This window comes from Gracilinanus agilis, chromosome 1 (genome assembly GCF_016433145.1).
Source record: "Gracilinanus agilis isolate LMUSP501 chromosome 1, AgileGrace, whole genome shotgun sequence".
Classification (NCBI taxonomy): domain Eukaryota; kingdom Metazoa; phylum Chordata; class Mammalia; order Didelphimorphia; family Didelphidae; genus Gracilinanus; species Gracilinanus agilis.
In genome coordinates this window covers 576,293,499-576,318,898 of record NC_058130.1, presented here as the reverse complement: position 1 = coordinate 576,318,898, position 25,400 = coordinate 576,293,499, and the positions used below count along the sequence as shown (strand labels likewise).

At 33.5% G+C, this 25,400-nt stretch overlaps 1 protein-coding gene across 1 annotated transcript in view; it reads left to right on the top strand.

Moving 5' to 3' along the window:
• Positions 1-25,400, top strand: part of NETO1 (neuropilin and tolloid like 1) — a 221,441-nt gene that overhangs the window by 8,391 nt on the left and 187,650 nt on the right. Inside the window, exon 4 of the mRNA XM_044658096.1 lies at positions 16,347-16,595. Within this exon, the coding sequence (XP_044514031.1) occupies positions 16,347-16,595 (249 nt within the window). The remainder of the gene's footprint in view (positions 1-16,346; positions 16,596-25,400) is intronic.

Below are 25,400 nucleotides of genomic sequence, written 5' to 3'. Positions count from 1 at the left end.
CATTGAAATTCTGTGTTATTATTATTTGATATTTGATACTATTTGGAAAGGATTCTATTGTCATTGATTTGAGTACCATCTATGCCAATATAAATCTTAAACTCCTACATGCTTTCTCTTAGAAATTTATCAAGTTAAATTGCTCTTCTACTGAATGTTCTACAGATTTTCAGATGCAGTGGTCTAGGAAAATTTGAGGGTGGAGAGTTAACTTTTAGTTGGGGAAAATCAGGAAATACTTCATGGAGGAAGTGACTCATTAAAAAACATTAAAACATTTTAAAAATCAAGATTCTGAAAGATAAAAAAGGGAAAGAATATATACAAGGCATGGTGTTCAAAAGGGCTAGGTATGTTTATTACAAATATTCAAGTTAATATTGTTGATAATTCTTATGAGATTTACCTTTAATATCCCTGAAATGAATAAAATTATATGGTTTTCTTGCATTCAGAACAAACTTTAAATTTTGTGGTTTCACAAGTAAATCTACTTCTGAATATATTATAGTTTTGTTTTGAATATTTAGGTTGATCAGGACCAGTAACTGACTGGATATGCAAATATCTGGGTAATACTAAAAGATTCTCTGAACCTTCTGCCCGGGAAAAAGTTGTAGAAAGATCCAACAAAGAATGACCCTTCACTGACATATTTTTAAAAAAAAATCATATCCTCTGGGATATTTTCACTTTTAATACATTTCCACAGTAAATAAGTCAGGCTTCTTTAGGGCATGGCTTGTTTCTGTTTCAGTCACCCAAGTATATAGTATAGAACATGACCCAGAATATAGGTGCTTGAGAATGTTAAATGAATGACCGTCTTTTAGCCTAATTTGGCAGGGTGTGTTTTGGGAGATGGGAATAGAGAAGATGAAGAGGCACTATGACATAATAAAATTGTTGCAGATACAGCAGAATTCTGAAATGACAATAGATTGGCTAAATATGGTACTACTCGGTAGGCAATTCTTATCTGACTTGGCTAAAATTAAAAACAGGCTGCTAATAGACTGCTTAGTTGAAGCAATAAATAGAATGAAATAAATTGCAACCAATTTTACTCAGTGGCTTAATCTAACCAAAAATAAGAACTGAAAAATAGCGTACAAGATACTGCCTATTTAAAGTATGACAAAAATAAGTAAATGTTGTTTGCTTCATTCCAGGCACCTTGATATGTGTAGGCTTCTGGATAATGAATAGGCTTTTTCACTTTCTATCTAGCTATTTAGCTATTGTCTAGAACTCTAGACACAATGGAGAGTTTACTATGAAGGAGTCAATACGGATGTAAAGGTCTTACATTTACTAAGTGTGAGACAGTGATATTAAGCTACCCTCAGCTGTTTTTAACTTTTGACTTTAGTATTGTTCTGCTCATGCCACTAGCTCTCTTATTTAGTTTATTGAAAATGAGGTAACTATTTACCCAGCATAGCAAGTCTTCTAGCGCAGGTAATAATTTCTAAAATTCATAGAAGTATGATAACACAGATTTAGAACTGAGAGGAACCATTGAGCCCATCTAGTTCAACCTTTTCTTCTTGCAGATGAAGAACTGAGAGACAGAGTAGTTTGTCCAACATTACACAATAACATATATCAAAACTAGGATTCGAATCTGGGTCCTTTAACTGCAAATCAAGCACTCTTTCCTCTGTGTCATTCTTTTTATTTCCTTCTTTTTCAAACTCTTCAAAATCTTCAATAGATAGTATTTTTATAAAGTGCCTACCATATGCCAAGTCACTGTGGTGCTGAACATTTCACAAAAAAATTCTTATTTGGTCTTCACAATAATCCTAGGAGGTAGGTGCCATTGTTATCCCATTTTTACAGAAGAGGATCTGAAGCAGAAAGAGGTTTAGTGACTTGCCTAAGATCATAAAACTTATACGAGTCCAAGATCAAATTTGAATTTGAGTTTTCTTGACTCTAGGCATGCATTTAGATGACTGCTCAAGGAGCTCAATAATTCATTCATTTGTTCACCAGCCTTTACTAAGTATCTCTTATGTACAAGGCGCTATACTAAGGCCAGGGAAATCAAAGACAAATTAAAAGCAATCTCTGTCCCCATGAAGGGCACATAATTCCATCAGTATTTCCTGAGTAAATACTACTGGCTAGGTAGTGCTATATAGTGGGGTCAAACTCAGAAATGGGTATTACTAATTGGCGCATAAGAATTCCTATTATGTTTTAAAATGTAATTTTTCTATACTTTGTTGTATTTTTATTTATTTTTTTAAATGTTTCCCGATTACATTTTAATCAGGCGTAGGCTGCACCAAGCAGCGCATACTTACAGTTTTGACTGTTTGACACCTGTGTGCTAGAACCTACAAGGCTCACATGGACAAGAATAGAGGAACTTGAACAGAGATAAAGCCCTAACTCAGAACACCAGCAACAGAAACATGAGGAAAAAAATTTAGGAGGTGACAGCTGAGTTGTGATTTGAAGGAAACCAAGGATTCAAGAGCTGAAGGTGAAGAAAGAGGGTCTTTAAATGTCTTAGCAATTTGGTCTCTTTTTCCTTTGTGGTAGGAGAGGTGAGAATGATGGAGTGGGGAGCAGGTACAATTCTTGGAACTAACATAATAAATATGACTTCTAGTTATGCTGCTGTTCACAAATTGTTATCTGTTTAGAGGCACGTTTCAATTGCCCAGGAGTTTTGTAGTCTACATATAACTGTGAGTTCCAGAAATGCTCAGAATTATTTTTTCAAACACTTACTTTCCATCTTAAAATCCATACTAAGTATCAGTTCTAAGGCAGAAGAGTGGTAAGATCTAGGCAATTGGGGGTAGGAATGGCATGACTTGACCAGGATCACACAGCTAAGGAGTGTCTGTATGATGCCAGATTTAAACTCAGGATCTCCCACCTCCAGACCTGGCTCTCTGTCTGCTGAGCTACCTAGCTATACACTTCAATGCAGATTATTTTGTTTGTTTTTTTCTTTTCACATCATTTTAATTAAGCATGAAGTAAAGAAAGAATGACTTATTAAAACCTGCATTTTCATGAATTAGGTACCACTGAAAGATTTTCAAATTCTATTTCTTTTTCCTTTTGCTACCAATCATTTGATCATATGTCATGGGGAATGCAGCAGCTACTTTTTTATTTTGTTAAATATTTCTCAATTACATTTTAATCAGGTGTGGGTTGCACTGAGAAGTGCATGCTGACAGCATGTTTGACACCTGTGTGCTAGAAGATTTAAAACACATGTTTTCCAGCAACTATGAAATTTTCAAGTTGGCACTTTATGAGATTATTAAATGTACAAGACAGAAGCATTAAGTCTTAGACATTGGAAGTTTTCAGAAAAAGAATAGAGAAATGATTATTGAAAATTTAAGGAAAAATGTTTGACTCTGTTGATTTGAGGGGAACTGTTGGGAACTGTTTAACCCTTGGCTCTCCATGTAAAATGCATGCACAGTTCACTTTAAAGTTTAAAATATATTATTAACATTTCTGCCATCATTTTCTCAACTCTAGACAATCAACAAACACCATATCATGCCTTTTTTGTAGCTTTGCTGATTTCTGAAGTGTAAATATACCCAATGGAAATTTAACAATCATCTTTCCAGGCACAAAACAAGTTCTTTTTGACCACGATTGGCTCATGTCTCAGAATGTTCTAAAGTTTTGCCTCCCCTTCCCAATTTCTAGTCAAACAAAACATATTTCTGAAGAGATTTCAAGCCTATTGACTGCTTAAGGATTGATCTTCATGGAAACATCTTCCAACTCTTGAGAAGGGACTATGTGGATTAGAATGAATAGTTTTTACTTTCACATGAAAAACTGTAAAGTGATTCCCTAATGACAATTTTCATCCTTGAAATAAAAGCCTGGAATCATTCCTGAGTTCTTCTAAAATCTCTTATGATTATGAAGAAAAAAAGGACAAATTAATTTAATTAAAATGTCAAATGTTTTTACTGTTTTCATATTCCTTCTTATATTTGAATAGTTAGTAAAAGTTTAGCTTTCACTTCACATGTGAATGTTCTAGGGAAAAACTTAAAAGTGAGGAAATAAGGGTTATTATGGGTTTTCCCATTATGCCTCTCTTATTTTGACCAAGTTCTTTAACTATAATATTCCAGATTATCCATCAACTGCTTTGGGAAATAGTGAAATAAAAGAGCCAGGAAATGTAGAGGGTTGAAGAGAAGGGAATAATGTATAAGTTCTCAGAAGTCAAGAAAATATAAGGAAGGATTCTCTTCTTTCCTCAAATCATTGCTTTACAAGAAAACCAAAATCTACATTATTATTTATTTTCTTTACATACTACTCCATAGGAACAGTGACTAGAAATCATGAAGTTGGGTCCAAAAATCTAGATTTTGTTCTAGCAAAGAGAACATTTTTGGAACAAATTAAGCTATCAATGAAGGAATTTTTTTGGGGGGTAATTATCCATATTCAAAAATGAAATAAAATACAATGATTTTATTACAAATATCAACTGCCATCATTTTACCCTGCCATTTCTTCTGGATATCATCTTAGTTCTTATTTTTATTGTCAAACTTTTAGAATGAGAGGTTCATATTTCTGAGATCCTTTTTTTTAAAAAAAAACTACCTCCTCCTTGCTGTTTTTCCAAAATTCCACTCAGGAAATTCATCTATGTATCGATGACCTGTTTTAAATTCTAGTGGTCTTTACTTTCTCTACAGTTTTTTTGGTCAGCCCATTAACACTAACTTTCATTGATATTATTTATTTCCTTTCATTTCTAAGAAAATAGTGTTCAATTTTTTTCCTACCATTTCAAATACATTTTCTTTCTTGCACTTGATATATTTTTTCTTTCTGCCAACAACAGCTCTGAGTGTTTATCAGTTCAGTCCCATCCCTCTCTTTTTTCTTTTTAAAAAATCTCTATTACATAACTCATCCCCTCTTTGCTAAGGTACTACATCATGTCATAAAACATGAATACAATGTGAAATTATATTTTTGGAAGCAGAAGTAAAGTCACATAGTTTAGAAAGGATATTTTTTCTAAATTTATTTTTTTACAAAGCACAGATTCATCTATACTTATCTTTCATACAATTACTAAAAGTACAAAATAGACAAAATGTGAAAGATATGTGTGTATAATCATTTAATGATAATTTTCTATTACAGTGAAGTTCATATCCTGGCACAAATATTTAATAACTGTGTGACATGGCACAAGTAATTTCCTTTTCCTGGTCATTAGTTTCCTGATCTGAAAAATAAAGATATTACAGCAGGTGCTCTCTTAGGCCTTTTTAACATCTAAATTTTTTCATCTTTTAAGACAAAACAAACTCTTCAATGACTCTCAGAAAAATGATGAAGCACATTTTCTTCAAACACTTATCTTCATTGTCCTTCCCTCCCCTAGTACCATCCCAATCATACATATATTTTTACTAAACCATTATTTTTACTAAACCATTATGACTCAAATCACGCGCGCGCGCACGCGAGAGAGAGAGAGAGAGAGAGAGAGAGAGAGAGAGAGAGAGCGCTCTGAAAGGAATTTTAGACCTGGATATGTGTATGTTGGAGGAGAGAGGTCAAGAGAAAGATCAGAGGAAAACCTCCTTCATTTTTTTATTATATTTATATATGTACATATATGTATATATATATGTATATACACATACATATGTGCTTTTATAAACATCCTCTCCTTTTGCATTCCCTTTGGATTTGTTTTACTAGGATACTTTTTTCTTTTGATTTTGTGGCTATGTTTTGTTGTTTTTTTTAACATAGTATGTATTGTTCTTTTTTCATCCCTTCATGTTGCCCTTATTTTCTTTATCTTTCCAATATTTGTCATTTCTAATAACACAATACAATCCATTACATTCAAATACCACAATTTATTCAGCTATTCCTCTTCCCATTCATTGACTTTTTGCTACTTCCAGTTATTTAGTCATTAAAAATAATGCTTCCATTAATATTTTCATACACACACAGCTTTTTACCCTTTTAATAAAGCCCATAGGGCATAATCCTAGCAATGAATTCCCTAGGTCAATGGCCATGAACAGCTTTACATCTGTAAATATATATTTTGATGTTATCTTCTTAAAAAGTTATTCAAAGTGCACTACCAATGTAATATTATATCTGTTTCTCCATGTTCCTATTAACATTTAATTTGATCACCTTAATCCATCTGGTTTTCCATTAGCATATATTACTAGGATTAGATTATTCCTTAGGCAGCAGACACAATCTAGGCCAGGATCATACTCTTTACAAAGCCAAGTATTTCCAGCTTTGTCATACCCAGTGGAACTTTTTTTCTGATGCCATAACCCATCAGGAATGCAGCATTACCTCCATAGTATGATAAGTGTTGGAGTAGGGCTTTGGAGAATATTTATGCTCTCCATTGTTGTACTACCAGAAATTATGTTTGGATTATTTGTATACTCAGGCTTGGGTTCACTACTAACCTCATCCAGATGTGTGTGGACTGGTCAGATAACTATCTTATTTATCTTATATAATGATCTATTCATTTCCTTATTCTATTTGTTATTTATTGGGGTTAGATTTATGTATTTCTGAGAGGGGTAAATTAAAGACTGCCACAATTATTATTTTGTTATCTATTTCCTTCTGCATATCATTTAGTTGTGGTTTTTTTTTTTTGTCTTTTTAAAAACTGAGTGCTATAACACTTGGTGCATACAGGTCCAACATTAGATAATGCTTTGTTATTCATAGTAACTCTCCTCCCCCAACATAATGTGTTCATCCTTATTTATCCCATATTCATCCCTTTTCATTATGTCCATTTTAGCCCCAAACTCTGTCAGAGACCATGACTACTACTCTTGTCTTCCTTAGATCAGCTGAAGCTTAATATTTTCTCCTCCAGACCCTCACCTTCCCTGTATGTGACTCTCTCATTTTCAGTGTATTTCTTATAAACAATATGTTAGGTCATGATTTTTTTTATCATGACCTAACATATTGATATAAATTTGATAAATTTGATATAAAATTGATAAAAATTTTCTTCATATGTATGAATTCATCCCATTCCACTCAATGTCATAGTTACCAATTGGGCAGTTCCATCTACTCTGTTCTTCTTCACTGTTCTAATTATTGGCTTTTTTTTAAAACTAGACTTCTAGTGTTCCTATTGTGCTGAGGTATGTTACCTCACATTTCAGTATTTTTTTCATGTTTGTTTTTACCTGTGTTATTCCGGTTTTTATAGTCCATGGTTTGATATAATCCCAGGTTCCCTTCTCAAGATCCAGTCCATGATCGATCTCAGGTATTCTGACCATAGCCCATGGGCAATTATGCCATTGCTATTGCAAGCAACCAGTATGCCTCACCCTATGGCAGTAACCAGGGGCTTCAGTCTCCTAGTAGTGACCATAGTTTACAGGGACCCAGTCCTCTGGCAACCACGCTCATTGGTACATGCTCCTTCCTCACTTCTCCTCTTCTATGGCTATAGCCTGGGACAGATCATGTATCTAGTCCATGTTACTTGGCCTCCAAAATCCCTCATTTGCTATCAGAGAGGCTTGAGCTCCTATTCTCAGGGCATCTGTAGATTCCACATGTCTATTCCTTCTATCCCCATCTTTGTGTCAGCAGGGATCCTGGGAGCTGAGGATGTAGTAGACACAGCTGTTCCCAGGGCCCTCTCAATGAGAGTTCCAGTGGTATCCTGAAGCAGAAGGTTCTGGGAGTAGTTATCATAGGGTAGTGATGGCAAACCTTTTAGAGACTAAGTGCCCAAACCTCCCCCTCATGAAGCATTTGAACTGCCCCTTTACATAAGACTGGGGAGTGCTAAGCAGAGGGGTGGGTGATGTGAGAAGTGTCCATAGGTGGTGGAGAAAGGGAAGGGAACAGCCTGCTCTGGCAGACCATGCCATAGGTTTGCCAACAGGGTCCTAGGGGATGTAGGCTCCAGGGCTCAGCAAACAAAGTGAGGTTGCCAACCTGCCCTTAGTGGTTTACCTTGTGGATTGAACTACATGCTCTGTTCTTGCCCCAAGGGCCTATTATGGTGGGACTGAGGCCAGGGGAGTCAGAATCCTTCCTCCCTAGTTTTCCTAGGCTGTTCAGCTTCACTCCCAACTCCTGCGTGTTTTTGCAACTTTTAACTTTCACTCTGTGGTGTTATTTGTGGATGTTTGTGAGGAATATTAGGAAGATTAGAAAGCTTCTTGCTCTACTCTGTCATTTCCCACAGTATATCTCTAAACTTTTTTAAAAGTATATTTTCTTTTCTAAAATCCTGGCTATCTCACAAATGCAGAAAGCATGATTGCTTATAGACATAGGAAACAACATCTTAAAGTTGACAGAGGCCTTGGAAACTAAGTTTATGGCTAACCTCCTAAGGAAAATAAAGTGAAATTTTCATCTACTAAGTTCCTTGCTAAAAGTCAAGTCAAGTCAACTTAATTCATTAAATATTTAAGTGCTCATTATATGTCAGTCACTGTGCAAAGTATCAGTAATTCCAAAACAAATATGAAACAGTCCCTACCCTTAATCACTACATTCTTTCTACTGGTCATTTCTGCTTGTTATTTCTAGATGCTTTGGTGGAAAGAACACTGAACCTGTACTTTAGCATGACGTAAGTTCAAATTTGGCCTCAGATACTTGTTAGCTGAGTGGTCCTGGACAAGTCACTTAATCTCTTTTTGGCTCTGTTTCCTCCACTGTAAAAAGGCAGGAAATAATAGCACTTACCTTCCAGGGTTCTTTTGAGGATCAAATGGGATAATATTTATGTCATGCCTAGCACAATGTCCAAGACAAAGCAGGTACCTAGAAATGTTTATTTCCTTTCTTCCAACTGGTATATCTGGCCATAAGCTTAAACTCATTATTTTGGGGAAAATAGAATTTATTTTAGATATATTTTAATAGTAGAAAGAACCTTGGAAATAATTTAGTCTCTTATTGTTTCACAGAGGAGGAATCTGAAAAGTATAGACATTTAAGTAACTTTCCCAAAGTTATATTATATTTATTCCCTTGTCAATTTTCCTTCCTAGCTACCACTACTTTGTAATTGGTACCACACCTCTTAAAAAGACCCAAGTTGAAAATAATGTTTACTTTGTTTTTTTCTCTATATGTCCCATGATTAGGAAGTTACAAAGTTTTATTTGAAAGTTTCATTGTATCTCCACACACACACACACACACACACACTCCATTTCTACTGCTACTGGCTGAATTCTTCCCTGTACTGGTTCACAACTATTTAAATACATTAGCTACTTTTCTCACTATCTTTTATACTTTTCTTCCACCCTATTCCATATATTGTATGTAGAATAATCTTCCATAAATACTGTTTTCATTGTGTTGCCTTTCTGTTCAAAAACTTCCTGTTTTAAACCAAATCTAATTTAAAATTCACTTATGGCTTTGAAGTTTCTGTTTACTTGGTCCCAGATGATATATCAAATCATACTCAACATACTGGTTCATGTACCTTTCACTATAGTAGAATACTCATGGTTCTTCATGTTCACCCTTGCTGTTTTTACTTTTTGTTGTTGTCAATCATTTTATACCTGTCTAACTCTTTGTGAACTCATTTGAGATTTTCTTGGCAGAGATACTAGAGTAGCTTGCTATTTTCTTCTCCAGTTCATTTTGCAGATGAGAAAACTGAGACAAACTATTGTCAGTGGCATAACCAGTGTCACACAGCTAGTAGATATCTGTGGCTAGATTTGAACTCAAGATGAATCTTCTTGATTTCAGACCTGATTCTCAATCCCCTGTGTTATAGTTCCTCCTTTATATCTTTAGATCAATATTTCCTCCCTCCCCTCAAAGTATTCTTTTGCCTATTAAATCACACTCAGGCTTCAAGGTCCAAAATTTTCCCTGGAGCTTAAATCAAATGATCTTACCCTCATTTCTCTCCTTCCACAAACTACAATCTCACAAGTTAGAAGGATCATTTTGCTATTTTCTAGGTTTATACTACTCTATTTAACACTTACTTATATTATCACTTCTTATTTATTTTTAAATTTGTTTTTGCCATGTTTCCTGAATTATATTTTCAGATCCTTAAGGACAGGGACAATGTTTTTTTATAACTCTACTACTCCAAATTACATGATATGTAGAGTTTCTACTTAAAAATTAATGGCTATTTTTATTATAATCCCATAATTCAGAAGATATTTTATGATTTCAAAAAGGGCCAAGGATTATTTTGTTATGTTTTGCACAATTTCACTCATGAGTTTTTCTTCCATTGTAACTTTGGGCACAACAACAAAAATAATAATCCATGTAAAAATGTAACCATCTACTAAAATCTTATTCTGATTCATCATTATTGTGTGGAAGTGACCTTATTCTCAAGGGCTAGGTCAGCAGATAGCAAACTCCAATAGGTTCTAACAACTTAGAAAACTACTGAGGGAGGGAGATAAAAATGCTATCTTTTGGTTATTTGAGGACTGACCATCTCACTTCAGCTGTAAAGATAATCACAAGTCTGGCTGGAGGTTAGATTTAAACATACACACACACATGCATGCCTACACACATGTAAATATATATAAAATTGGACAGTTTTAGAATATTTCAATAAAGCATAATTCATGTGATATAAATTGTTAGTAGGAATGCCTATGTTAGTAAAACCATGGACTTTTCAATGTCTTGAAGATGGATAATCTATAAACATCCAGGGTAAAAGATACTAAACACATAAATTAAAGAAAACTAATAAATTTTGCATGGAAAACATCAAAATTCTATCACAATGCAAAGAGAATAATCAGTAAGAATTTTAAGATAGTGAAAAAAACAAGATAAATCTGTGTACCCTCACATTATAATATGCTCGACATAAAGATTGTCTGCATTGCCATAACTAAAAATACCAGTTTGCCAGAGGGTTATAGGGTTAGAGCTTAAAAGAACCTTGGAAGCCATTCATTTTTATACACAGGGAATTACAAGGTCAGAGAGGATAAGTAATTTGTCCAAGTCACATTGATAAAGGTAGAGATGGGATTTTTAAATTAAGTCCAAAATCATCACATGTTCTTATATGTCATAATTAACAAAGAAGGGGAAGCAATAAATATTAAGAATTTGATGTCTAATGATCTCATGTTTACAAAATATGTCTTCTTATTATCTATGTAAGCTGATGAGTCAAACCACCAAAGTTGTAAGTCATTGAAATGGAGGAAGATGGAATTATAATTAAACAAATGCCATTTTATTAATTGTTATTTCCTGATCATATACATATGCCTTGCTTTGTGCTTAGTGTGCTGGATTATATAAAGGAATTATAAAAAAATATTCCTAACTTCCAATCTCTTTGAGAGGAAATGATACAAACAAGTGAAACTTTGGTGATCAGTGTAAAATATGAGATATGACAAAGATGAAGAGTGTTTAAGAAAAAATAAGTATTTGATTAGGAAAATCAACAATTGACTCAATTGTAAATTGAGATATATTATGAGGGAGGTTGCTTCCTTCTATGTATCCTTCTCATTTTAGCCAAGATTGTGTAGATAAAATTATGTTGAACTTAAATCTTAAGGAAAATATATATTTGGAATGACTTAAGGGATTTTTGTGACTGTACAATAAAAATTCTCCCAAGTATATATAAAGTAATATACTTCAATAATGACATGTGAATGTAAAGTGATAAATGAATAATTAATGATGAAAATCATGAGAGACAATTATTAAAATAATCAATATCTAATAGAGAAATGATTTCTCATAATTTGCTATATAGTATAAACAATATACCTATACTATAAATAATAACAATAGACCAAAGCCATCAAGCATGGGTCATAAAAGAGTTTTTGAGAGAACAATATTGTGTAAGAATTTGGGAAACTCAAATAATAATTGCTGTCATATCTCCTAGGACAGTGATGGTGAACCTATGACATGGTGCCAAAGATGGTACACAGAACACTCTTGGTGGGCATGCATCCTCTCTCCTCCCCTTTACCTCCCCCAGAGTTACTAGAAAGGCAGAGGAACTTGGGTGGAGTTGCTCCCTTCCCTTCTCCACCATTCTTGATGACACTTTGTCACATTATCCACCCCTCTGCCAACAGCCCAATGGGAGTACTTTTCTCTCTCCTGTGTGGTGTAAGGAGGGGCAGGGCATGCCCAACACTTGGTTGGGGGGGGGTGGTAGAGGAGCACAGTACTTACTCTTGCAGGGGGGTCCAGCTCTCAGTCTGGTGGGTGGGATAGGGGGCATCACTATTCTAGGATAAAGTCATAACAATGGGTAAACAATTACTGTCCAGAACATAGGCAAGTGATTAGTTGATAAAACCAGTAAAGCAGTAAAATTGGTCAACGTGGCATAACTGGACTATTTAATAGGAATATTGCAAAAACCTTTTTAGAGGGGCTAGTAGGTGGCTCTGTGGAAAGAGAGCTAGGCCTGGACATGAAAGGTCCTGGGTTCTAATCTGATCCCAGACACTTCCTAGCTGTTTGACCCTGACAAATCACTTAACCCCAAATGCCTAACCTTACCACTCTTCTGCTTTGGAACTAATACTTAGTATTGATTCTAAGATGGAAATTAAGGGGTTAAAAATAAAGCAAATCTATGTAGAAACTTAAAGTATGGTGTAAGTAAATTAGAATAGACATATAAACATAAAGTAACATGACATGCTTTAATAAGAACTGGACATCTTACAGAACTGTGAAAGAAATCTGAATTGTTGAAACTTAAGAAAGCAGTACTTTTAAATATTCCCCATCTCACCTGAAATTTTCTTTTCCAACACTTTGTTGGAATGCCATTGGCTTACATGATCCATATTTTTTTTGATTAATCCATATCAGGTTTATCTGTTGTAGAATAAAATTGTAAAAAATAGACATTTATCAATTTATTTCCTTTATATTTTCTAGATGTTTTAGCACATTTTAGTAGAACTTATGATTTTGTAAGTATGGAGAATCTTCAGTGTGAAACTTTCTTTAGAATACAGATTGGCAGATTTTCTGCAACTTTCAATCTGAAAAAGTTGCCCGGGGAGGTTGAGAAGTTAAATGATTTTGCACAGGTTCAAGAGGCAAAGTGTGTCGGAAGCAAGATTGGGACCCACGTTAACATAATTCTGGGAATAGTTGTCTATTTGCTACGTCATATGCATTGTATATAGCTGAACAACATTGGCATTTTTTTAAAAATATAGGTTAAATTTAATTTGCATATGTACTGCAGATACATGACTTTGGAACTGAAAATAAAGCAAAAAGAATCTAATTGTGAACTCTATATTCCCTTTGGGTTGGAACCAATTAGTATATTTGCATAATCATATCTCCAAATAATGCAAATATGAATACTTGAGATCATTTCAGAGAATTCACCATTTGCTCTAATCAGAACCAAGGCATAGCATATATGAATAATTAAGATAAATGCCAAAGGAGTGGTGCAACAGAAAGCTGAAAGAGTTTAGACCAGGAAGAGATCTCAACTACCTAGAATGATCAGAGAAGTAGTGATATTGAAGCTTTCTTTGAAGGATGGATAAATTTCAATAGAAAGTGGAATGAGGAGATAGCATTTCTATTGACTAAGGTTAACATGAATAAAAACCATGGAGGAAGGAGGTTTGAGAAGGGATAGGCCATAATCCTATGTGATGACCATAAGATATGTACTGAGAAATCATGGAAGATAAGAATTAATTAATTATGAATATCAAATTGTGAAGAATCTTGAATGTTTGGTAATGGGGGCATACTCCATAATCTAAGCTATGTGGAAACATCAGAGAATTATTATAGAAGTCAAAAGAGAAGGCATGAGATATTAAAGGCTGGTACTAAGGTACTACAATAGAAATAAAAAATAATTCAACCATGCAAAAAAATAATGTTCTATTGTTGTCTTTGTATTCCCCAGTATTTCGCACAATGTTTTTCATGTAACATTTTTTTTTCAATTTGAGATTGTAGAGGCAGGTAGAATAGTATTTTAAAAGTAAATTTTTATGTGACAGTTGTTGAACATGAGGTAGAATAAAGGAAATGAGGCACAGAAAAGACTTCTGGTCCGCTGAATTGATTAAAAAACTTTTATATTTATGAGTTTGGGGTTTTTTTTTGCCATGTACAATAAAATTCCTCATGGAAGAGATATTTAAAAAATTAAACAAAAAACAACAACCACAGAACTCTTACTTTCCATCTTAGAATCAATACTGTGGATTGGTTCTAAGACAGAAGAGTGGTAAGGGTTAGGCAATGTCAAGTGACTTGCCCAGGATCACACAGCATGGAAGTGTCTGAGGCCAGATTTGAACATAGGACCTCCCGTCTCTGGGCCTGGCTCTCAATCCACCCAGCTGCCTAGCTGCCACCTATTTATTTAAAAAATTTTGAACTTCACCTTCCAACAACCATCATTTAGTAAGGTACATAGTAAGTATGTGATAAATACCTGGTGGATAAAATTATTTAAATATAAGACAGTGAGATGGAAAAGATGATTGGGGAGGGTAGAGTAGGTTACAGGTTTTGAGAGCAACAATGAATTTATTTTTTTATATGAAATTTGAAGTGTAAGTGGCATGTTGAAATAGAAAGGTCCAATAGATATTTAGAAATCCAAACCTGAAGCTCAAAAGAGAAATAGGGTGTCAACATTAAAAAGGAAATATTTTCATAGAGTTAATCATTGAACCCATAAGAATAGACCAAAAAATTCCATGAATTGACATAAGTGAAATATCTGAAGTTCTAACCTTAAGGAATATGCACAGTATGGTACTAAGTCAAGGAGAATTGAATAAATCACATAGCAATGGAAACAGGAATCATCAGAGAAGTAAAAGGAGAAAAAAAGTTACAGTCATGAATAGCCAGGGATAAAAGAATTTCAAGAAGAGTAATAAGTGGCTGATAGTTTCACCTGCAAATGGAAAGAAAGCCAAAGTTATTTTAACTAAAAAATAGACTACAAAAATTGAAAATGTGGAGAAATTTTAGCAAGTAATATTATAATTCAAATGATACAAAATGTAGTCAGTGGCAGGAAAATAAAAGTAAATAGTATAAAATGTTAGAATGCATTCATACAGCAAATAATTATAGGGTCTAGAGAAGTTTTTGTTTGTTTGGTTTATTGTTCTGATTTTTGATGTGAAGTCTTGAGCATGGTTATAGACAAAGTGTAAGGAGTCAGAAAAAAGAGGTATTAAAGATAAAAATAAGAGTAAATGATTGAGAGAGCAAAGCCATTTGCCCCAAAGAGGACTGGTAGAAGACTAGTTCTGGAAGTGGGGTTTTGGAGGGGTTTGTAGGGTTGGAGAGTTGAGGGGACTTGGGGGGAGGGTTGAGAAGGATGTTTCACTTGAAAATGGAGACAAATAAGACTAAATGGATGAAGATTTAGACTACTAAAATGTATAGAAGGGAAGTTGAAGTGTTTTGAAATAGTTATTTCTAAAAAATCAGATAATTGATTTTTTTCTTTTTCAACTAAAAGTAAATAATTTCAGTAGGAAAAAAATATATATATCGACTATGTTTTTAAAAATTCAACTAATAGGAATGTAGCAATTGACATTTTTTCATTTCAGAAATGAAACTTCTCTTAGAGAGTTTCAACTAGTAAGAAATTTGCAACATTTTAATCTGCATATTCTCCAGATTAGGGTGGATTTCAGAGGCAACTGAGTAGAAAACTAATATCAGTCCTAATATCATTACTCTTGCATAGCTGTTTCTGCTAACATATAGACATGAAAGAATTGTATCTAATAATCTGACTGGACAGAAGGGAACACCAAAGTAAAGGGTAATCATATATCCTTATTAATGGATTTCTCAAGGAATGTTCTTTATGTTCCTGTAGAGGCCATCTATGAAAGGAGAATCGAGCAATTTTCTGAAACATCCAAGAAAGGCTATTTCAAGAAATGTGGGGAAATTGTAGAAGAAAGCATTTTTCCTTCTAATCCCAAGATGAAGCTTAACTGCTCCTTTTTCATAAGCAAAGGAGAAAATAACCCATTAGATTTGTTTACCATTATCAATTCTTTTCTCCAAGGAGCACTTAGAATTTCCTTGTGGAAATTTGGAATCCTCCTGAGAAAAACATTCCTCTTTCGAATCTACCAGAATACATATGCTTGCTTTTGATTTTTGAGTGTCTGTAGCCGTCCTGATTTGGATATCAGATCTGCAGGGAAAATCAAAGATGCATCAGAAAATTAAAACTAAACAAGATTAGTAAATAATGTTTTCTCACCTTGTCTTTTCAGCTGCCCCCAGGCAATGTATTGAACTTTACTTTGATGAAAAGTACTCTATTGAACCCTCTTGGGAGTGTAAATTTGATCATATTGAAGTGCGAGATGGACCTTTTGGCTTTTCTCCAATCATTGGACGGTTCTGTGGACAGCAAAATCCACCTGTAATAAAATCCAGTGGCAGGTTTTTGTGGATTAAATTTTTTGCTGATGGAGAGCTGGAATCTATGGGATTTTCAGCTAGATATAATTTCACAACTGGTAAGTAGACACTCTCCCTTTATTTCCTCCACAAATGTTTATTCATGGAATTTTCATATTTTGGACTTTTATTCTCTTCTCAGATTGATTTTTTTGTGTGAAAAATAACCATTTAATGAAAAATGCAATTTTTTGCTATGTTCCCTATGTAAAATTTGACAGTAAAAGAACCTCAATATTTCTTTATGATATATCAGTAAAGCAATTAATTCAATTGACTTTTGTTATTCTACAATGTACTTTGAAGAAAATCCTATGATTGAAAATCACTAAATATACAAAGAAGCATAAAAAATTGAATAATGTTTGTAGCATTATAAAGTGTGTCTGAATGATCTGGAAAAAACTCTGATATAAGAGAATATTTGTTCTGAAAATTATATTATTTCTCTTTTTAAACTTATATGGATCTTTCTGGAGAAAACTACTCTTCCTTTTCAAAAGGGCAAATTTATAAGGTCCTTACCAATGGAGGTCATATTTCTGACTTTCGGTTTCATGTTCCTTTGAAAAATCTGGTAGGCATTATCCATAATTATACAATTCTTTAGTCTCTGTCAGTTTGTTGTTTTCTCTATATTTTTTCAAAGTATGTTTAATGAGATTACTAAAAACTTTTAATTTGAACATTATAGTAAACATGTTTTCAGGAATTAAAAAAATTACTGCAGAAGTACTGCAGTGATTTAGGATTTGATAAACATTATTTTATTCCATATATTGGGCAATGACTCATATACAAAGGAATATGCTGATCATCATTTGTATAATTTATCAGTATATACTTAATGATTCACTTAGGTTATATTGGGCATAATAGAAGTATTTAGAATCTGAACAGTTGTTAAAGGAATTATTCCAAGTTCCACCATGATTAATAGGATCACTTTAAAAATACCACAGAGTGCATAAGAATATACATTAGTTCCATCAATCATTTTAGGATTTATGTTAGAGCAAGTTAAATATGGATTTTGTACAGTTGTAGACCTTAGAGTATAGGTCTTTCTCTTCCTCAGACCCATAGAAGTTTATGTTTTAATTTTAGTTTATCATGGCACAGAAATGTGGCATGAAAATGAAATTTCAATTGTAATTTTCCTCCAAGATGGGTTGTTTTTTCTCTTTCAAAAAGTAGTTATTTCCCCAGCATATGTAAATTGGTATGAATTGATTTCTAATGATGAGGAAAAATTGTAAAAGTTTATAGTGGTTTATCTGTCAGATTTCTCATACTGGTATATAAAAGAGAACATGAATTTTCTTAATGGTTAATTGCAAATATGCTTAGAAGAACATTCTATACTTGGGTGTATGTGTGCGTGTGTGTTTAATATTTTCTTTTCCCAAGTTAGGTGACCAAAGACTTAGTCATTGGAATATGTATTTTTTCCTTTCCTTTTTTCCTTGGTGAGAGTAGGAACTGCTGAATTTTTCTGACTAGTAAAGTCTTTCAATCAATATATCATTTTTTTGTAACCATTTGGGATCCATTTATTTAAACTACTTCATATCTCACTTGGTCCCCTTCCCACAAAAGGTGACATTGAGAATTGAAGACAAGAGGCTGCAGGAAACCGAGGTTGACTTCACTATTCAGTCTGAGATACATATACTTCTATATGTATATGTATATGTATATGTAAATGTCAGGATATATATAGCAATAATAATTCAATAGGCAAGTAGCTAGCTATTTTTTATAATAGATGGTTAATCATAAATAACAGCCAACCTTTATATAGTACCTACTTTGTGCCAGGCACAGTACTAAGTGCATTTCAAATATTGTCTCATTTGATCTTCACAACTACTCTGAGAGGTATGTGCTTTTGTTTTCCTCATTTTACAGAGGAGAAAAATAAGACAAACAGAGGAACCACAGTTAGGCAGTATCCAATGCTGTATTTGGACCTGAATCTTTCTTTCTCTAGATCTAGTGCTCCATTGATTGTGTCATCTAGATACCTAACAAACCATAAATTGTGTATGTATTATGCATATATGTGTACATCTTGTAAACACTCATTTTCTGAATAACATGTTTGTGCATCAGTTAGATAAATATCCTGATAATTTCATATATATTTCAAATATAATATAGCCACATATATGTATAAATATATAGCTTTATATATTTTCACATATAATATACCATATAAATATATATTTCTATATATATAGTGTCTACATTACTAATTCTGTTATTATCATCATTCATACAATCACATCATATAATTTTCTCTCTAAACTATTTTTTTCTGTCACCCTTTTGCTGATTTATCATAAGATTTCTAGGGAGGGAGCTGTACTCCAAAAAGAAGATGGTAACACAAAGACATCATCCCCTAGATTAGTAAGAAACATAGAATAGATGTTTCTACTCCCTGAGATTAAGTGTGAATTAGTGCCTTCATAGCCAAAAAAGCCAACTCTACAAACTAGGTGTGTTTGATGCCTGAAAGGGTACTATTCTTGGATCAGGAAAAAAGTATATGTATTCAGGGATAGGAAATACCAGGGTAGATAGAGTAGCTTGATTATATGTCTAAAAATGTGCATGTTAGCAACTCAAACATGATTTTCAGACTTTCTGTTTTTCTTTTTTTTTTTTGCAACAGGGTGTGTTACTAACTATAAACCTTATTGATTGTGTGTGTGTGTGTGTGTGAAGTGTCTGTGTTGTGGGAGTGGATATATAGATATATGCTGGCAGTGAGGTGCCACAGAAGATAGTTTACTGGACCTTGAGTGAGGAATACATGAGTCTGAATCCAGTTTCAGATATTTATTAAACTACAAAATCTTGTACAAGCCCCTTAACCTCTGTCTTCCTCAGTTTCTTATTTTGTAAAATGAGGATAAGGATATCCTTTATCCTCCCAGGGTGTTCATGAAAATCTAATGAATATTTCTTGTAAAAGGTTTTGCAAAACTTAAAGCACTACATAAATTATGGTGCTGCTGCTGCTGTTGCTGCTTCTGCTGAGGAATGGTGGAGATATGTGAAGAGAATGGATATGATTCAGTTCCAAAGGCTACTGCAAGTCTCTGGAGAAGTTATTGGTGGAAGCTGCCTGTGTTTTTAGTATCTCAATAAATCTTTACTAATATGATCTATGAGAGAAATTGATGATGTACTGTGGGGAGCATCAGGCTTTTCTATTATAGGGAAATAATTTAAATACAAGACATTTTATTCCTGGAAGCATCCTGATTTCATTTAACCAAATTAAAGTTTCTCCATTTGGGGACATCTTTTTTTTAAGTAATTTAATTTTTTTGACCAACCCATCCTTCCTTTGCCTTTAATTTTCAGCCATAAAAGCTTAATGTCAATTAAATGATCTCAGAGTAGTTTGGATTTTTATAAGGAACTTAATGGTGACAAAGAGTATATGATCCTTTTATTTTTGTAAAGTTTATGTTCTTTTAGCTTCAGGTTTTTCTTTTGACATTTATAGCACTTATCTTCCTTAACTAACTTTTCTTTGGCATGTAGTTAGCCTGACCCTGTTTTTAGTCTTATATATAACATATAGAATCTTTGTAAAAAATTTGATTCATCCAAATTCTTAATTTCATTGAGCTTAATTCCAGTTTATCACATTAGGGGCCCATATTAATTTATTTTTATAGTCTTTTCCTTATGAACCCCAGCATGGAAGAACAATAAAATAATATCTTTTAAATTATTAAGTGGATATTGCTTTATTAATTAATGTAAGTGAATGCTTTTTTCACTTAATATTTCTCATTCATGTTAAGGTTTAACTCAATTCAATATTCACTTATTAACCATCTACTGCTTGCAAAGACCTCTGTTACAAATTTGAAGAATACCTCATGAGAGCCCAGGAAGGTTATGAAAAGAGTGTTATTGCTTTTAGAGGTTATGTCAAAAGTTGCATTTGAACTAATAAAAGTCATTTCATTTTCTAGAGAAGGGAAATAAGTAAATACACAAAAAGGTGAGCTACTGCAAGGAGTGACTAAAGTAAGAGACTCTGGAATGTGCATTTTAGTTGCAAAATTTAATGCTACCATCTAACCTCTCCCTTGTGCATCTCCATAAAATAAAAGAGGGGAAAGAAAAAGAAGAAAGGAAATTGAGAAATATTAAACAAAAGGTGAATAATTGATTGAGTTCTTTAATATAGAATTGTAGCAAAAATTAGGTTCGTGGCAAAACTGCACAGGTTCAATTTTCTCTTAAAATACAAGAAAAAAGAGTTAGTATATTTGAAATAATAAAGGAATTGAGCTTGGCAATCTCTAAGGTCCCAGCCAGGTTTATTTCTTTTAGAATAAACCCTGCATCTTGGTTTTAGGGCAAGAAGAGCCGCAAGGATCAGGCAGTGCGGTCAGAGTGATCTTCCCAGAGCCACACAACTAAGAAGTGTCTAAGGCCAGATTTGAACTCAAGATCATCTCCTGTCTCTAAGCCTGACTCTAAAACCACTGAGTTGCTCCCAGGTTTACTTTTAGATGATTCTATGTTTTTATAAAATATTAAATTGTGGAAGGGATTACCCCATCCAAAATATTCATTTTAAAATAATGTAGATATTCCTTCACATCCATTACTGCAGAGATTCAAAAAGTCAAATTCTTCAAAGGCTCTCTGATTCCACTGTTATAGATATTCCCTCTTAATGATACAAATTTCAATTCATCCATTCCTGCCGGTCTTGTATTGTTCCTCTCCATGTGACCACAGGAACAAAATGCCAGGGTCTTACTCATTTTCTTTCAGAATCCCGGGGATATGAAGAAGCCCCAAATTTTCCTTTAGTTGGTAACTAAATTGGTGTTGTTGTTCTTCATTCGTTTTCACTCAGAATCTGTCTTTTCATGACCTGATTTCAGATTTTGTTGGCAAAGACTCTAGAGAAATTTGCCATTTCTTTCTCCAGCTTATTGCACAAATATGGGAATTGAGGCGAAAAGGGTAAAGTGACTTACCAGGGTCATAAAGCTGGTAAAATGTTTTTTTGATCGTAGGCCTGGCACCAACTAAATTGGAGACAGGTATAACTGAATGAGCACTAAAAATAGTAGCTGTATAAATGACAAGTAGACAGAGGCTTCAAGGTGGCCATTAACTCTTTGTTTTACAGGGGATTAAGTATAATCATTAGTATTTATACAGCACTTTAAAGTTTGCAAAGCACTTTACATGTTATCTCATTTTACCCTCACAATGAACTTATGAAATATGGTTACGATTATTATTTCCATTTTACATATGAGGAAAGTGAAGCTGGGAAAAGTTAAACAACCTGCCCAGGATCAGACAGTGAAACTCTGTTGGAAAATTTGAGATTATATTTCTGAGTCTGAGTCCTGCACTCCTTCCACTAGTTTCTTCTTAGACTAGTTTCAAGAAACCAAAATGTACACATAGATGAGCTTAGTGGAGCATAACAGATTGTCTAACTATGTCAGTAAACCTTCTCCTGTTTAGATGGTCAAGACTGACAAAGTGATTAGACACTTTTCTCACAAAGTCAGGGCATAATTTTTCTCCCAGTCAGTGCTAAAGATACTGTGTCCAAGTTTGCCTAAACGTCCAAGTAAATCTTTGGTCAAATTTCAAGTTACTTTATAATTTCATATAATTAATTTAATATCTAGGTTACTTATTGCAAAGCTGCTTTTGATTGTTTCAGGAAAAGTCCATAGTATTAAGAACTAATCACTTTTAACATTTTATATAGTATAGTCCTGCTATCTCTAATTACAAGGTGTGACATATTTGGCTGATTATTTTCAATGTTATATCTTTATATCATTTATCTATATCATGTATTTTGCATATGTATATATATGTAAACATATATATATATGAACACCTATGCTCTTAATGTATATATAATTTTTTAGAAAAAGTAGTACCTACCTGTAGAATTCATTAAGTTTAGAGATGATATTGAGAGTAGAGGTTTAAAATTTTAATTTTGTTATTTTTTAATTTTAATCTTTAGTTAATTAATTAAATTTATATTATTTATTATTTATATTTTTAAAATAGTACTGTAGAATTGCATACTTCTATTATTTTTATTTTCTATTATTTATATGTACATACCTCTGTTTGAATATATATATATATATATTTGTGTATGGGCATATGTGTGTTTATGCACATGTCTGAAAGATCATATGAGATGTTATTTTAGAAGACTTATGGAAGAGAAAATTAGAAGTAAAATATGGAAAATTCATAATTGTTGAATTTTCCAATCTAGAGTTGATATAAGCTACTCAGTTTTTATTTAATTCAAAAAAATTTATTAGGAGCCTACTATGTATTGTGAAGATTAAAATTAATATACCAAATATTAAATATTATATTTATAAATATTTATTAATAATAACTAAAGTATCAGAGACCTAAATAAAAGGTTACTAATGGGCCTTGTCCCAGGAACAAAAGAGACAGAATGAAATGGAGCCTCAGAACTTACACAAATGTGACCAAGCAAACGTAAATGAAAGGAAAAGCATTCTAGGTAATACAGAAAGGAACTCTGGGCAATGCAGTCTTTAGGGATTCAAGATTTTCCTACTATACAGTACAAAGCTCTCTTTTGGGTACTAGGAATATGAAGAAAAGTTAAAAAATACATAAAAACAATACTTGCTCTCATGAACTTTACGTGTTACAGAAAGTGTTAGGGTGGGGAAGGATGATAATGGAAGTTGAAACAGAAGATAGGCCAATAATAAAATCACTTGAATAGGGATTGGGGTATTGAGAATATGATGGGAAAGGACAAGGAGAGTTCTATGAAAAAGCTGGGCCTTTAGTAAGATCCGAATTTCAAGTAGTAGAGATGAAAAGGAAGTACATTCCAAGCATAGAAGGGTGGCTTAAAGGAATACATGAGGTCTATTGATGGAGAAATCTAATTCAGAAAGTAGCTAGTAGTCCAGCTTGGTCTGGAGATAGAATGCCTAAAGATATAAAATAAGACTTGGATAGAAGGTTTTAAAGAGACTGTGAAGAGATTTAAATGCTAAGTTAGTTCATTTTTTTTATCTTAGAAGTGTTAGGAAGCCACTAAAGTTTTTTGAGATGAGTGGGGTTGTAAGCCCAATATTTTTGGAAAGTTATTTTGGCAAATTTGTGAAAGATAAATTGGAGGAGAGTAGGGTGGGAAGAGACAGGGAGAAGTAAGACCAATCAGGAGGTTATGAAAGTAACTGAGACAAGATGTGATAGAGATATCAACTAGGGTGATTATGAATAGAGAAAAAAAGAGGTATAAGTGATGTTTTGAAGGTTATAAAACTCAGCAACTAGGAAAATATCTTAAAGAGAAGTCAGAAGTTTGGAGATGGATTTAGAAGAGTAGATATTAAAACAGTTTTTGACATGTTAAGTTTGAGAAACCTATTGGATATAGAGGATTACATACAGAGAAGAAAGGTAAAAATGTAAGAATGAAGTTCAGGAGGGAGTTAAGGCTAAATTAGAGATCCATCTTCTTAAATGAAACATTTGGCTCAAAGGCATGAGGAGGAGGAGGAGGAGGAGGAGGAGAAAGAGAAGGAGGAGGAGGAGGAGAAGGAGGAGAGAGAGAGAGAGAGAGAGAGAGAGATTTAGAAACAATGCCATTGTTATTACTTGAACAAGAATTCTTAGGATCATAGAATATAAGTTGGCAACAACTGATTTGTGGTTGTCTGAAAGAACTCTTGGATTTAAGTGGTTCCAGGCTTTCTTATGATTGAATGTTTCTGTTCTAGGTATTGCCTAACACTCTCTTCTTTGTCTAGATTCTGTCCCATGATTGGTACCCTACTGCTTATGAAATTAGAGATAGGAAACCAATTAGATAAGATGGAATGAGGATCCATACTTTCCTATAAGCCCTCATACTTCAGGAAATGATCCTTTTGATGCGGTTGCACCATATTAGGAAAGATCAGTGATTCCTTTCTTACTGCCATGGTAAGAAGACCATCAACCATAGGCTAACCTTAAAGATCTTGGTTAACCTGCTATTTCTGCCTTACTTGTAAGTCATCTACATATGGCTTTACTCTCTCTTTCATTGTCCCTTCATGCCCTCAGATGACTCATACTAAACCACAGACTGTTCATGACTTAAAATACATCTATAATAACATCTTACTGTTCTGCATTAGTGACAGGATTAATTTTTCTGTGAAGGACATTTTAATATCAATAATGAGCTGACTTGGCTTAAAGCATAAGGACCTCTCTGTAATATTCCCTAAAGTGGTCATCCAGACTTTTCTTGGAGATCTTAAGTAAGGAAGAATTCACTATCTCCAAAAGATAGTTCCATTTTATGTTGGGATCAAGAGATTTTTTAAAAGATATTTTATTTTGCCAATTATATATAAAACAATAATCCACATAAGTTTTCTGAAGTCATATGATCAAAGGTGTCTCCCTCCCTCCATTCCTTCCCCTTCTGTAGAATTGGTAAGCAATTTGATCTGGATTATATATGTACTCTCATGCAAAACATATTTCTATATTGTTTATTTTAAAAAAAGGATAATCATATAAAACGAAAATCCCAAAATAAACATCCAAATTTGATCTGCATTCTGACTCTAACAATTCCTTCTCTGGAGATGGATAACATTTTTTGTCATAAGTCCTTCATAATTGTCCTGGAGCATCATATTGCTTAAAGTAGAGAAGTCTTTCACAGTTGGTCATTGTATAGTATTGCTGCTACTATGTGCAATGTTCTCCTGGTTCTGCTTATTTCACTCTGCCTTAGTTCATGAAGATCTTTCCAGCTCTTTCTGAAATCATCT